General features: G+C 43.1%; 1 protein-coding gene across 2 annotated transcripts in view; it reads right to left on the bottom strand.

Moving 5' to 3' along the window:
* Positions 1–13192, bottom strand: part of JAK3 (Janus kinase 3) — a 283985-nt gene that overhangs the window by 34664 nt on the left and 236129 nt on the right. For both annotated transcript variants that reach the window (XM_044285317.1, XM_044285325.1), the window contains exons 16-19: positions 12812–12963; positions 10507–10657; positions 9508–9641; positions 6946–7135 (exon numbers count right to left, since the gene is read on the bottom strand). In XM_044285317.1, coding sequence (XP_044141252.1) covers positions 6946–7135; positions 9508–9641; positions 10507–10657; positions 12812–12963 — 627 coding nt within the window. The remainder of the gene's footprint in view (positions 1–6945; positions 7136–9507; positions 9642–10506; positions 10658–12811; positions 12964–13192) is intronic.

Below are 13192 nucleotides of genomic sequence, written 5' to 3'. Positions count from 1 at the left end.
TGTCCCCCGTGGCCGTATTGCAGCCCCCATACAGCGGGTCCGCAATACACGGTACACCGGCCGTGTGCATTCCGCATCACAGATGCGGACCCATTCACTTGAATGTGAATGGGGTCGCAATCCGCATGCGGCATCCCCACTGTCGGTGCCCGTGCAAATTGCAGTCCGCAATGTGCAAGAGGCCTTATGCCTTATTTCTGAGTAGCCTTCATTCCTGGTTTTGGCTCCCAATCGCTGATGGAAATAACTGAATGAATGAGGCTTTATTCGTTCTAAGTATTTTAATAAGCGACTTATGTTGGTTTGGTTATTTTCATTTTGTTCTTTTTTATACTGTGCCAAAATATATGCAAAAATATTTCTTATCAAAAAGTCATTTTAGTGAATATCTGAGATAAGGTAATAAGGAAATTAGATTGCTGAAGAGAGCCACTGGGGGCAGGGACTAATGTGTCTACAATTTGAGCTGCAATTTTAAGCTGCAAAATATATAAGCAATGGAAAAGAAAAGTGCATGGTAAACACTATTTATATCAAGCGTAAAGGGGCTGTCTACCCAAAAAATGTTTACTTTTGGCCAGGAAAGTGCTTAAAATAAAAAAAAGCACACACCTATTCAATGCAACTGCATCCCAGCGCTGAGACTCCCATCCTTGCTCCTTCTGGTCACCAGCAGACAGTCCATGGTAAAATGCACCACTGCAGTCATTCAGTGGCCTCAGTGGTAACGTGTTCCCCAGAGGCATGTGATTGTTGAACCACTGGGGTCATGTACCACCTGAGGACATGTCACTTTCTCCCATTGGCAGCCCACAAATGAAAATCGAGGGGTGCCAATGTCTCTGCACAGCAGCCTGGGAGCAAATGAAGGCCCCAGGCCTGACTGCAGCTTTTCCCATAAGGCTATGCCTCTCTGGTGCATCCTGATGATGACTGTTAGTATGGCACTGACAGTATTAGCAATACAATGCATTATAGAAGAGATCAAAAGATCAGCTGTTACAGTCCGCTTGTAGGACTAGTAAATGTTTAAAAAGTAAAATAAAAAACTGTTTTATTAAATAAAATAAAAACTCGAAGTTAAAAAAAACGCAAAAATAAAATCTCCTCCACATATTTGGTATCACTGTATCCGTAACAACCCACACTACATAATTATCATGAAATTTTTACCGTACAGTGAACGCCATAAAAAAAGAAAGAAAGAATTGCTGTTTTTTGCTTATTCACCCTAAAAAAATCTAAATAAAAAGCTATCAAAGTGTTATGTACCACAAAATAATACAATAAAAAGTACGCATCATCTCAAGAATATCAAGCCCTCATGCTGTTCTGTAAAAAAGTTATGTGTCTTGGGATTTGGTGATGCAAAAACTTTTTTTTAATAAAGGGTTTTTATTCTGCAACGGTAGCAAAACACTAAAGATATGTATTTGGTATCACTGTAATTGTACTGACCCAGAGAATAAAGTTATCTTGTTTTTTTATGCTGAAAAATGAATGCCGCAAAATGTATAACATAACAACTCAGTGGCAGTGGCCAGAAAGAGTTAATAAAGTTAATCAGTAAGTTATATGTACTCCAAACTGGTGCCATTCTACTTTACACCAGTTTGATAAATCTCCCCCATTGTTTTTAGGTTGGTGGTACATGTCAAAATAACATTCACATGAATGTCAGGGCTAGTGTTGAGTGAAGCGAAGCATTCGCATAGGAATTTGGTCCAAACTTTTAGAAAATTTCGATTCACAATAAATCCGAATTTCCTCTGACAAAAAAATCAGTTTTTCCTAAAATGGCAGCTGCACGTGTTACAAAGTGAAAGTAAGAAACCCGGGAACGTGAGATCACCCATAATGCTGTGCAGCCAGCCAATTCGCAGATGGCCAACGCCTGTGATGTCACAGCCATATAAAATCCTCATCCCGTGCGGTCTCCGCCATTGTCCTGTGAGCTGAGCATAGGGAGCGATGTGGCAAGCGCTCAGTGTAGAAGAATATTGGAGAAGGAGAGTTTAGGGAGGCTTATTCTGCATTATTTTTATTTATTCCTACATCTTATTCCTACATCAGACATAAATACCAATAAGATGGAAGTCTTTATTATTCCAGTGCCAGCGTGACAACCAATACCATCCAGTCTGCACCTCTTAGAGGGGGCAGGTCTTAATGATGACCATCCTCATCTTTTGCTGGCTTTACTTCTTCCAAATCATCCCTCAAAGTCTCCATGTCCTAGAAAAGTCAGCAAGATACAGAGAGAGGAGGAGCTGGATGTTCCTGATGACATGTTCTCATAATGTGGAAAAGGAGGAAAAGCAGATGGCAGAAGGAGGGCTCCCACCTGTATGACAGGAGAGCACTGGGGTTTGAGAAGTGGTTATGCCAGAGATGATTAATATTCAGTGTTTACTGTCAAATAACCTGCAGGAGATTGCAGGCCAGAACAGCAGTAATATTGATATTGAGCCCCCACCTAACCAGCCAAACCTCATACCAGCAACAGCCCCTGTTTAAAGGTGCCGCGCAGCCATTAACAATGAAGAAGGACTATACAGTGCAGTTTTCATTATTAAATAAAAGGCAGCTACTGGCTAATTGGCTACACGGTTCTTCACCACAGCATGGCCACAACCTGTCTGCAGCACGGGTGCTCCGTATGGCCATACCCTACGTGTGGCCATACCCTAAGGCAGAGTGGCCTGGGTATACCTGATTTATAGCAATTAGTCACAAATTAATTTGTAACAAATCTAATTTTTTGGCTAACTTCAGCGAAGTTGCAGAGTCAAATTTTTCTTTACTTGGACGCTTGTGGACATTTGCCTATTTCCCCTATGCAAAGTTAAAACTTCTTACTTTATTTCTCGTAAAAGGGATAACTTATACTGTTTATTACTGTGTTACTGCATTTTATGTGTATGTTGATATATATATATATATATACCCTCTTCATTATCACTGTATTTTCAGGGCTCTGGGGAAGGGATTAATAAACACTGAGAGACTGTTGGAACTTTGAATAAGAAGCTGGTAGTTTTCCACAGCTGCCAAAGAGTTTAAAGAAGACCATGTTTTGGAGGGAAAAATACAGATGTAGTTTACCACCAAAAGCAGACAGAATGACCTTGTGACTGTCTGGTTTTAGCTCTGTTGATATGTCTGGAAACTTGTTTTTGTCTGGAAAAACTGCTGTGTAATTGCCATTGAGTATCATTGAAACTCTACTGCAAGTCTATGAGAGATCGACAGTGTTACAATTGTCAAGCCTCCTAGGGAGCCAGTAGTGGGGTGAGGAACCCACTGGCAGTAAGCAGCTGACAGCCCAGAACGCGGTACAAGTTTAGGGATAATCCAAGAGGGGTAGTCAATGTCCAATCCGGGTCCAGGCAGGCAGCGAAGGTTCAAGGCGGCAGACAGTCCAGGGGTCAGTAGCCAGGAAGGATACAAAGAAACAACAGGCGGATCTGCAGGGAGGCTAGGTGTTCACCATAAGGTGGAATAACTCAGCAATGAGTCAGAGCTCAGGCCAGGTCTTTATAGCCAGGGAAGGTAGGAACCACCCTCCCCAGGAACCAATGGCAGGCGAGGAAGGTGGAATGTGTGTACTGGGAACCTCCCCCAGCAAGGCTCACACCTGACAGCCGGATAATGCAGGAATGCTATGCACCCAGGAATGCGCACGCAGCCTGCGTACTGCGCACGCCACACGCCGCGCACACGCCGCGCACCCGCACCTCGGGCACCAGGTGTTCTACCGAGCTGAAGGGGAACCCGTGCCCTGCGCCGTGCCCGTGGTCCCCGAGTAGGGGTAACACCCCCTGCTTCCTGACAACAATGTATCTGTTTGTGCTGAGCTTCTCCACTCCACCCCTCTCACTAGTAGGTTCCAGTCTAGAATGTGTATATAAGGAGAATAGTCAGAGCTCCTAGTGTTCTGCAGTTAGGGACCAGTGCTTGGAGGGGGAGACTCTACCAGTCTGAATAAGTGACCATAAGAAGACGCTGAGATGGGGACGCTGAGCCACAGACAATGGGTCACCAGCCCTGTGACCCAGGAGCCACCTGGACTACTGAGATACAGACCGTGGGCCCTTGACCAGGATGCTAACCGTGGTCCCTTGACCAGAATGCCAGCCTTGTGATCGAGAGAGGGACAGCTAGCTCAGGCCTTTCCTCAGCATCAAAACCTTCTTTTTCCAGGGAGGAGACAAGAGAAGACAGCCCTCTGCCTCACCTGTATTATTTTGTACCTGAATTCCTTTTGTACAGTGGTGGGCAAACTTTTTTGTCAACTGAGCCAAATATCGCCAAAACCACGATTTAAATTTCTTTTGAGAGCCACATTTTTAAAACCTAAAATATATAGGAAGGAAGCGCATGCTGAAGTGAATGGGTCCAGGATCCGGGATATGAGTGCTACAGAGTGCTTCCGTGGTGCTTCTGGCTGTGCCTCCGCAGCGCAAAAAAGTAGTGCATGCGCTACTTTTTTGCGGTGCGGAGGCACAGCCAGAAGCACCACGGAAGTGCTCTGTAGCACTCATATACCAGATCCTAGACCCATTAAAAGTGAATGGGTCCATGATGCGGGCTGCACATGGCCGTGTGCAGCCCGCATCATGGACCCATTCACTTCAACATGCGCTACTTTTTTGAAGTGCGGGCAGTCGGATGCGGATCGCAAACCCCATTCAAGTGAATGGGTCCGCGATCCTCATGCAGCTGCCCCATGGTCTGTGTCCGTGCATTGCTGACCGCTATTTGCGGTCCGCAGCACAAGCACGGCGCCCTTATATTCGTGGGCATGAGACCAGAGTGTGTTTTTACATACTTTTATATGTACTTTCTTTTATTTGGATCTTGATTATTATTTCATTTTATCTTTATCATTTTTTACTTTAATTAAACTTGCCTGCAGACATTACTTTTGCTGTTTAAACACATGCCAAGTAAATGCTGATGCCAAATAATTGAGTCACCTGTAAAAGGATGTAGAAGGAGGTACACTGACTCTGAAAGGAGGTAGAAGAAGGTACACTGACTCTGACTTGTAGCCTGCAGCGGTGTTCTGTCTCTGGCAGATTTCACTGCCCGGGAAGTTTTCAATACCCCTTGTCACTTCTTCATCGTTCCGACGTCTACTCTGGAAGGAGGTGCGTACTGCCGGCCCTACTGTGATGCGCGTGCGCTAATACTAGTTATCTTTCCTGTGGGACGCATTTGCGTTCCACAAAGCAAGAGAGGGCGTGTTCGCTAACTAGTATTAGCGCACGCGCATCACAGTAGGCCGCTTGTGGCTCGCGAGCCGCACTTTGCCGACCACTGCTCTAGCAAATAAGCACCCTGGTTACTGCAGACCCTGACTCTCTGGACTTTTTTCCATTGGGGTGCACCACACTTCCGGAGAGCACCAACACCTCAACGGTGTCCAGGGGACCCAGAGTAGCGTTGGGGCCACCCCAAACCCGGCCACTGCATTTAGATTTACCATTATGCTCAACACAGCATAATACCATAATGCTAATGATTTCTCAAAATATATGTGTAGTGTACGGGAGCTGTAATGCCCGTCACTACAGAAGGGTCACTTGTGTGCTGTCGTTTCCCCTTATTTATGGGGAGGTGGGTATAGGTCATCTTCCTAATGTAATGCTATGTACTTCCCTGTTACTGTGAAATGTGCATGTGCAGGCCTGCTAGGGGTGTTATTCCAGCTCTGAGTCACTAGAGGGAGCTAGGGAACCCTAGTTTATATAAGGCCCAGTCAGGGAGAAGAATAGCAGAGAGTGGGAGAGGAAGAAGGAGATGAGACTGTGTCTGAGTTAAGGCCAGGCCATGGGCCTGTGAGAGTAGAGCAGGCCTGGAGCCTGCAGACTAGGAGAGGGTAGTGTAATCCCTGTAACCGGGTTCCAGATCCAAGGAGAAGGTTCCCCTCCTGAGTCCTTAGTTGTCAAAGCAGGAACGGCATAGTTAACCAGCCTGAGGACACAGAACGAAACAGAGGCAAACCTAATAAAGCAAGAGGTACTCAAAGCAACAGAGGAGGTACTTGATAAATACAGACCCAAGGATACGCCAGAGCTAGGGCATCAGGCCTTGGAGAATAATTTCCATGTTTCAGGATCAGTCAGGAATAGAGTGCAAGCCGCCTGTACTGTAAGTCCTGTGTTTAACCCTCTGAAAACACCTTGCTACATCCGGCCTGTCTGTAATGTACGTAAACCAACTGTCTTCAAAGGAACTGCGCTTCCAACTATGTCCATGCATGATGATCACGGAAAACAAGTAAAGTTCCAGTTTTGGTTGGCTATTACGTGGTCTCTGCGTTATTCTTGCTATCAGCACTACACGGTGTGCCACCGTTCAATTGGCACTGGCGTCACGACATTCATCACCTGCCTGTTCCAGTGCTGACCCGTTTGAAGACGACAGTGAGTCCCAGGTTAGTGGGTTACCCTGCACTACAAAGCCCAGCATACCTAAAGCTACACTACTGACCACCTGGGACACTGCATATGGGTGTTGTGTCAAAAATTTAAAAAAATCATTTTAACTGTGCCTTTGTTATGGTTGGCTAGCTGCATATCTACGTTTTCCCACAATTGCAAGGTATGTTATTTTACTTAATGGCATATGTATGAGTCTGTTCACATCTGCCTTGCACCTTTGTTTATGATGGAAGCCACAACCCATAGCTGGATCAGTCGCATGACAGATTCCACTGACTCCCGATGGAACCTATTTCACACATCTGAAATGATTTTGTTTTTTATGTACCTACATTTTTTTGGTTCTATAGGCACTAGGTTATGTACTGTGTGTGAATGATTTCACACTCTGACACTAAACAAAAAAAAATTATTTGAATAACTGTTATCTTGTGAAACACTTTGTAAAACACCATAGATGACGTCAGACAACGGGAAGGTCCCACATGCAACTCACCTGCACTATAGCATATCCCTTTGTACTTTACAATGTAGTCACTATGGAGAGCACGAAGAATAAGACTCTCTCTGTGGAAATCTTGGACATGTTCAGCTGTACTATGCTGAAGTTTTTTGACTGCAACCAGCTCTCCTGTATTGTCACCTAAAGGATCATATCTGCAGAGCTCCACACTTCCAAAATTTCCCTGAAAAGACCAATTTAATAAATTCAGCTTGAGATATGTTGGAGGTGCAAAGGATATATAGTAAAGATGAGCAAATTAATTCTAAACAAACTGAATAAGTTTCCCAAAAATTAATTCTCCAAATGAAGCTGAAATTTTTGAGATTCAATTTGTAAGAACCATTCAAAATTGCGTATGCCACTTTAAATATCACAGTACTTTAGTGAGCAGAGAAGTATCACATGATCCAGCGGGATCACCCATAATGCCTTGTCATCAGCCACAGCCAGGAAGATGATATAGACATGTGTCATAGACACTATCATCCCAAACAAGGAAATGAGGTCATTCTGAGCTTGAGCATTGATGAGGCAGGGCGTCCCTGTCACACATAAAGCAAAGTAAGGCAGATATCTTTAGACACACAACCAATACAGCTAGTTCAAGTTCTTATAGGGAAAGATTTGGGGATTTAGTCATATTGATTTAATTCATTGAGAGAAAGGTTTTAGATAGGGGCAGGACAATAGTCATTTAGTGTACTGTGTGTTTGATGCAGCCAGCCATTGACAGCCCTTCACTTGCATTACTATTTAAAGCTACAGTTCTCCAGTTCTCCTTTCTTTTCTAAAGCGCAGCAGGAGCCAGCTAGCAGCCCAACCTATAGTTGAAAAATGTACTACTGGCTGCTAATTTTAAGCTACATTTAAAGCTACATTTAAAGCTATAGGCTGCAGAAAACAGTCCCATAACCAAATGAATGCTTACAGATCTATAACATGGGCCCCATAGACTACGATGGATTTTTGCTTTATCTCAGTTTTATTCACAAATTTGTGAGAATAATAAACTGTGGTATGATCCATAATACTATGAAATATGGATAAATATTATAGAGAAATGCTTCCAGGGTAGAATACAAGATTTTACCAGGGTACCATATAGCAGAACATAAAGGGGTTTATTTACTAACATAAATATGTCTATATTCGGAACCTTTGCGCCGCAATCTGTGAATTTTCCCCGCTTACGCCCAGTCTAAAAAAGTGGACGTGTCGTGGGTAGGGAAAGGGGATCGGCCAGTAGGCACGTCTCATTCAGCATTTTCTACACCTGTTTTAGGCGTAGAATATGGTCTAAATCTACACCAGCAAGGGAGCTGGTATAGCTGTGGTGGATCCGGTGCCTCTACATAACTTCGTTAGATCCACCGCCAGCGCGTGGCCTTATTAATAAATGACTCCCAAAGTGTCTACTGGTTTATAATGTCATTTGTGCACAAACCATTGAAGGCTATCAGGAATTACCAGAACAAGTGAAACTGGACTAGTAAAAAAGGTATTTTGTATATAATTAGTAACGTCATAAAATTGGAGAATAATTAGGGTACAAAATGAAGAATTGCTATAAATATATATTGCACTTGGTGGCTGTTCCTGAGATGGTTTTTACTATTGTAAAAACACCAGTTTTTTGGTGCAGATTGTAGCAAAAAAACTGATTTACACGCTTTGCACTGCACTTACAGGGGTGGACTGGCCTTAGACCCTACAGGGAAACTTCCCTATGGGCCAATGCTCAGGGGGCTGTCTGGCCCTCCTCACAATCAACAGCTATGGTAAGTAATAATCTGACGCTCCACTCCTGACTCCTAAATTTAACTGTATAGCTTTCATAAAGCAACTGGAGTAGGAGGACAGAACGTGGCAGTTGGCCCAGGACACCACAGAGACAGTTTTTGGGGAGATATTCAGTGCTGCACTGTGATATTAGGCTCTGGTGGGATGGTATAATCTACCGCAATATGGTGTTGCTGGCCCTGCCTACTTCTGTTGACCCTGCCTTCTGTCGATTTGGGTCCGACTACAAAATAGTGCCACTTTAAATTTTTTCCAGGGCCACTTTAAATTCCCAGCCCACCCCTGCTCACTTATTTACACACTTTTGTAACCTTTTTATGCCTTGTCGGACAAGGGGCAAGGCTTAGTGGGAAGGGGTGTGGCTTATTGGGAAAGGGTCTTGGCCTAAATGCAACACCATGCACCAATAAGTGTGCCAACGTTATGGCCTTTTTTGGAGTAAAATTAAGCCACCAAATAAGTGGTGTAAAGTTAGACTGTCTCACTTTTAGACAGTATTAGTAAGTCTGCCCTGTTGTGTATAAATATGCTATTGACATAAACAGTATAATATCACGTCCAAGGCCATTGGGTTTCTTCGCCATATTTCCTTTAGAATCTGCTGATACAATATTATAAGTATTATTCTTACAAGGTCTTTGAGCTTCCTCAGGTGGGTTGGTCGTGGAGAGAATGCCACCTCTGCACCCCTTAATGGGTAGCAGGTTGCTGAGTGGAAATATTAGAAGGAACATTTCACAGCTGTATACTTACCTTGCCAATAACTGACACGTATTTAAGATGCCTTTCTTCATAAACACTTGGGTCCTGGTATTCCCACACACGATCACAAACTCTAAAGCCATCTTTCATTTGTTGTCCTTTGGAATCCACTAACAGTTCATAATCTGTGACAAATGCAATAGACCTTGATAAATTATAGATCTGAGTCAGAAATTCTTGAAAATTTTACTTTCGCACTAGCGTTTTTACTGAATACAGCAGGAGCCATCAAAAACGCTTTCATTACTGCATCCGTCATGAACAGATCGGGTTGTATTTTCTTTAGGCCTCATGCACACGACCGTTGTTTTGGTCTGCATCCGAGCCGCAGTTTTTGCGGCTGGGATGCGGACCCATTCACTTCAATAGGGTTGCAAAAGATGCGGACAGCACTCTGTGTGCTGTCCGCCTCCGTTGCTCTGTTCCGTGGCCCCAGAAAAAGAATATTACCTGTCCTATTCTTGTCTGTTTTTTAGGACAGGAATAGGCAGTTATATTAATGGCTGTCCGCGCTGTACCGCAAACTGCGGATCGCACACGGACACTATCCAAGTTTTGTGGATCCGCAATTTGCGGACCGCAAAACACACAACGGTCGTGTGCATGAGGCCTTAACATATCTTTAACATTGCCAAGACGGATCCGTCACTAACTCCATTGTAAGTCAATGGGGGACGGATCTGTTTTCTATTGTGGCAGAGAAAACGGATCTGTCCCCATTGACTTGCATTCGGATAATGACGGCTCAGTCTTGCATCAGCATCCCAGGACGGAAAGCAAAATACAATATGTTGCAGTTTGCTCTCCCGTATGGGAACGCAACTAAATGGAACAGAATGCATTTTGGAACATTCTGTTCTGTTCAGTTCAGTTTTATCCATACAAAACTGAAGCATTTTTTTCTGGTATTGAGCCCCTATGACGGAACTCAATACCGGAATACTTAAACGCTAGTGTGATAGTACCCTTATATTGCTCCCTTCTCCTTACCAGATGCAATAATATTATTAAGCTCACGGATGATAGAGCGAAAGGGTAGCCTTAGGGCCGGGTTATAAGACATGCACTGTTGCTCTAAGCTTGCCAACTCTATCCAGTGTGGAGCTGGAAGCTGCCTCTGATCTTTATAAAACTGCAGTTTCTGAAAGAAAAAGTATAAAATTATAATGAAGTGAATGGGTTCAAGTTCAACAATTCGGTAAAACATTAGAATTAGGCCTCATGCACAAGAACATATGTATTTTGCGGTCCACAAAAAACGGATCTGCAAAAAATACGGATGACGTCCGTGTGCATTCCGTATTTTGCGGAACAGAACAGCTGTCCCCTGATAGAACAGTCCTATCCTTGTCCGTAATGTGGACAATTTTGGACAAATTGGACATGTTTTTTTTGCGGAACGGAAATACGGATATACGGAAACGGAATGCACACGGAGTAAATTCTGTTTTTTTGCAGACCCATTGAAAATACGAACTGACACGAAAAGAATATACGCTTGTGTGCATGAGGCCTTAGGATGAGATTCAGGTAGTGAACTTTAGTAATGTGTAATCAACATTAAGCAGATCTTTAGCAATTAGAAATGGTAGCTATAGACTTTTATGCTCATTTAACTAAACTGAAATACGCCTAAATTAGTTAGTTACCCCAATATCTGCACTTTTGCCCCGCTCACGCCAGGTCTAAAATTGTGGACGTGGCAAGGCCGAGGAAGGGGATGGACCAGCACCATTTTCTACACCTGTTTTAGGCCCCATGCACACGGCCGTGTTTCACGGCCGTGTGCGGGCCGTGGAACCGCGGCCTGGATCCCTCCTGAGAGCAGGAGCGCACGGCGTCACTGGTTGCTATGACGCCGTGCGCTCCCTGCTGCCGGCACAGTACAGTAATACACTGGTATAGATCATACCGGTGTATTACTGTATTGCGGCGGCAGCAGGGAGCGCACGGCGTCATAGCAACCAGTGACGCCGTGCGCTCCTGCTCCCAGGAGAGATCCAGGCCGCGGTTCCGCGGCCCGCACACGGCTGTGAAACACGGCCGTGTGCATGGGGCCTAAGGCGTAGAAAAAGGTCTAAATGTAAGACAGCTAGGAAGCGGTCTTAGATTCAGAAGCAGCGGTGGATCCACCGAAGTTATGTAGAAGCTAGCGCCTCTTCATAATTTGAGCGAATTCACCGCCAGCTATGGGACTTTATTAAGACCGCCGTTTAAAACGCTGGTCTTAATAAATGCGTCCCTTAGTGCATAGTTTCCTATGACCATTTTACTATGTAAAAATACAGTAGCTGGCCACTTTTTTCCTATAGTGTGCAAGCGAGGCCACTGCTGCTGGATTGTAGGGTGGTGGTAACCATGGAAACAAGCAGTGTATAATGTGATGGAAAAATGAATCCAGCCACCTAAACAGAAAGCTATGGCAACTCAGAAAACTGGGGTAAATAAAGATAAATATGCTGGGCCTAGTGGTCTCTCCTCCCCACCCTCACTATGCCCCTTGTTAGACAATGGTAAGGTAGCATAAAAATGCCACTTGCGACAGCATTTTGTAGCAGTGGCGTTCTCAAAGTCACAAACACAGGGTTTGCAACTTTTTTTTATCTCAGAAAAGTGGCATGGGGAAAATTATACATTTTTCTCCATAATTAAAAAAATGTATTTTAGTTACACATTGTGCTATTAAAGAATAAATAAAAAATTTGAAAAACTGATTTTTCCTTTACCCAGGTATAAAAGCATACAAAAAAAATTACATAAAAATAATGCCTCAAATATCACAGAAAAAAAGATGCAAACATGATGTACATAACCAAACAGAAAAAAATTATCGCTTTCAAAGATACATGTACTAAAAAGTTGAAAAAACATCAGGCCAGGAAAGAAGGTAAATGACCAGGTCTTGTACTGGTTAAAATAACATCTAATGTTGGCATAACCCCTTTCAGACACTTGAAGGATGGAGGAATAAATGCTAAATTTTGGAATAAAATCTTTACCCAACCACTATATTTCTTGATTGATAATAAATATTTGAAGAAATAAACATTCTTTTCATATTTCAGTAGAGAGGTTTAGATAAAAAAAAGTTATAACTTAGACATAAAATATAACATTTCATGATAAAGCCAGAATCACCTACACACTGCTCCCATCTAAACAAACACAAGTATATAGCAATAGATTTTTTTTTTTATTATTAAAATATATAGCAAGTCCCCAGTTAAAAACCAGGAAATCGACTTTGAATTAAACATCTGCAACAGTATGTGGCAGTCATCACTTCCTGTCTTACCTTTTCAGGTTCCTCTGTATTTAGGGGTACAATGCCATCATTAAAAATTTCCCACATTGTGACCCCAAAACTCCAGCAGTCAGACTCTAACGCCAAAGTTCTCACATCAGACACACATTCAGGAGCCAGCCATGGGATTCTTTCTAGCAGCACTGAAAATAAAAATTATTAGTTGTAGATATGATAGCATTTTAGGACTATATATACATATATATATATATATATATATATATATATACATCGTATTTTTTATATTTTTTTATTCCAGGACCAGTGCCACATTTTTATGGGTTGTCTGGCATTGCAGATTATCCTTTTTCAAGTATACAATGCATTTGGAAAGTCTTCAGACCCTTTCATTCTTTTCACATTTTGTTATGC

The sequence above is a fragment of the Bufo gargarizans genome, chromosome 1, assembly GCF_014858855.1.
Source record: "Bufo gargarizans isolate SCDJY-AF-19 chromosome 1, ASM1485885v1, whole genome shotgun sequence".
In the NCBI taxonomy this organism is placed as follows: domain Eukaryota; kingdom Metazoa; phylum Chordata; class Amphibia; order Anura; family Bufonidae; genus Bufo; species Bufo gargarizans.
Note: the sequence above shows the minus strand (reverse complement) of the source record. Positions and strands in the feature narration are given on the sequence as shown.